General features: G+C 35.2%; 1 protein-coding gene across 1 annotated transcript; it reads left to right on the top strand.

The window, feature by feature from the left end:
* The first annotated feature begins 437 nt into the window (after positions 1-437).
* LOC120067775 (40S ribosomal protein S27-2) lies at positions 438-1,340 on the top strand. Its single transcript, XM_039019357.1, has 4 exons — positions 438-593; positions 671-772; positions 865-893; positions 977-1,340. The coding sequence occupies exons 1-4, from the start codon at positions 591-593 to the stop codon at positions 1,101-1,103; spliced, it is 261 nt and encodes an 86-aa protein (XP_038875285.1). The 5' UTR covers positions 438-590; the 3' UTR covers positions 1,104-1,340.
* The last annotated feature ends 1,069 nt before the right edge of the window (positions 1,341-2,409 follow it).

Genomic DNA, 2,409 nt, shown 5'->3' with positions numbered 1-2,409 from the left:
CAGCTCTGCCCCATGCCCGATTCAGGGACCTTAAAGAGGTCTCCGTTTTGACCCCATCTAATCAAACTGGGGATTTTCTACTCTAATCGGGTGGGGTCTATAGAAAATTTTGCCAACTTTAATCCAAATAAAATGGAATGGAGAGCTTAAATTAATACAATTATAAAATTTTTGAATTTAAATTAATATATTGTTAAAAATTTAATGTTTAAATTATACCATTAATTTGGAGTAGTTGGGAGCTTAAATTGATAAACTGAAATATAAATTCATATTTGCCTATGTTTTTTTAACCTTATTTTATAGATATCGATTTTTAGGGAGAACATTTTAACAAATATCCGAATGGACGGTTATACCCTCTGCCTGATGGCAGTGCGAGTGCGTAGCCCTAGGCACTTCAAAAACTAAAGGTTAAGATTTATTTCTAAAGAAATCGAACGGTGCACAATTACCAGCCGCTCGTTTATATTCATCCTAGACGGCGCTCGTCTCTTCTTTCTTCACATTCATCGCACCGCCCTGTTTCTCTCGCGAACTGTCGTTGGGATTTTAGGGTTCGCGATCCAGACAGTTCCTTCCCGATCATCATGGTAAACTCCAAATTTCCCTCTTCTTCATTTTCATATTCGGATCCAACTAATTTCCCTTTCTCTCATGCCATTATCAGGTTCTTCAAAACGACATCGATTTGCTTAATCCTCCGGCTGAGCTTGAGAAGAGAAAGCACAAGCTCAAGCGTCTCGTACAGTCTCCCAACTCATTCTTCATGGTGTGTTGATTCGTGTTAATCCTTTGCCTTTGTTTGATTTAATCTTTTATGCGATAATAGTGATTCAGCTGTTATGTGAATTCTGAATGCAGGACGTGAAATGCCAGGGTTGCTTTAACATGTAAGTCTTTATCTTTTCATTTGTTATGGTTATTTGGTTTCTTAAAATGAATGATGACATAAAATTGTTTGAATGATAAACAGAACCACTGTATTCAGTCATTCACAGACAGTTGTGGTATGTGGGAATTGCCAGACGGTCTTGTGCCAGCCAACTGGAGGGCGTGCTAAGCTAACAGAAGGGTGTTCCTTTAGAAGAAAGGGCGACTAATTCTTTGGCACAGAATTGGCTTGTAGTAGGATAAGAATGGGTGGGTTTGAATTTTGATATTGCAATTGAGCATATTTTGTCTTTGTTTCGGGTTTTTCTACATTTTGGTTGTTGATTATTCTATTTTGCTTGAGAAGAAAGAGCATTTTGGCACCCCTGTTCCCGTACGTTAATTTTAATGTTGTCAATGAAACTAAGTTAAGTTTTGTTTGAAGTAATTCCACAATTCTTTTTCAATTGATCGATCTGTTTTGATTTGCTTGCCATTATTTCCATGAGTTGTAAAATTAGAACGTATTTTCTGCTGCTTTTAGTGTTTGAAATACTGAATTGTTCTTTCTAAAGTGGTTTGCCATCTGTAGACATGAGTTAGCTACTAAAGAGTTATGTGGTTCAAATTCTCCGCACCTTATTGTACTAGAATAGTTTGTCATCTGCAAGGCACTAGAATTTCTTGTTTCTGTCTCAATGTCATGGAGTGTAGTGATTTCCTAATTGCTCCTCTTGATCCTTATCATGATGTAGTCTAGTGGTTGCCTATTTGTTTGAGATTTGCAGTTTGCCATACAATTTGTTTTTGGCTGTGGTGGCCTTATCCTTCTGTTTCTTAGGGTCTTGTTTTCCTTAATGTGATGCTCTTTGGATATGGCGAATGGTTGCAGAAAACTTGGTCCATTTGTTTTGTGGTTGACATGGTATGGGAAATATGCAAATCGTTTTATTTTATTGATGAAGCTAAGAAATTATTTGATGCGATCCTAAAGGGTTTTGATGTAACTTGTATATATATGAAAATTTAAGAAAACTTCATCACAGGAAGACGTTCCTCAGACATGGAGAATTGATTTATTTGAGTGGGAAGATTGAATTCGTGAACTGCTTTATAATGAACCGCTCCTTCGCACGCATTGTTTGACTAATATTGTGGGTCAAATTTATGGTTTTTGTTGATCCATAACGTGACAACTCATGGTATCCAATATTTGGATTATGTAATATGATAATGGATGGTATTTTATGAGGATTTTTATCGAAGTATGGGGACTGTTATGAAAAAAGGTTTTATCAAATCATAATCTTGAGATTAAATTTGTAATTTAAAAATGATAATATATAATAATGAAATACTGAACCATATTCTTTAATATGAGGATATTAGGATTTTATTGCTAATTTTGCTATATTTCTAGTGACTAGAAAAACTAGGGATGTTTTAATAATAAGAGAATTTGGTCCATCCAACTCAAATGGTACACTGAAAATTCAGTAATTAGGGAAGTTCAATAGTGTTAATAGTGTTTTGTTT

This window comes from Benincasa hispida, chromosome 12, assembly GCF_009727055.1.
Source record: "Benincasa hispida cultivar B227 chromosome 12, ASM972705v1, whole genome shotgun sequence".
In the NCBI taxonomy this organism is placed as follows: domain Eukaryota; kingdom Viridiplantae; phylum Streptophyta; class Magnoliopsida; order Cucurbitales; family Cucurbitaceae; genus Benincasa; species Benincasa hispida.
This window is presented reverse-complemented; position numbering and strand designations above follow the sequence as displayed.

Excerpts from the sequence above, each read along its gene's own strand:
- LOC120067775 (XM_039019357.1), top strand. Across the intron at positions 773-864 it reads CTCCCAACTCATTCTTCATG|GACGTGAAATGCCAGGGTTG; the intron begins GTGTGTTGATTC and ends TTCTGAATGCAG. Across the intron at positions 894-976 it reads TGCCAGGGTTGCTTTAACAT|AACCACTGTATTCAGTCATT; the intron begins GTAAGTCTTTAT and ends AATGATAAACAG.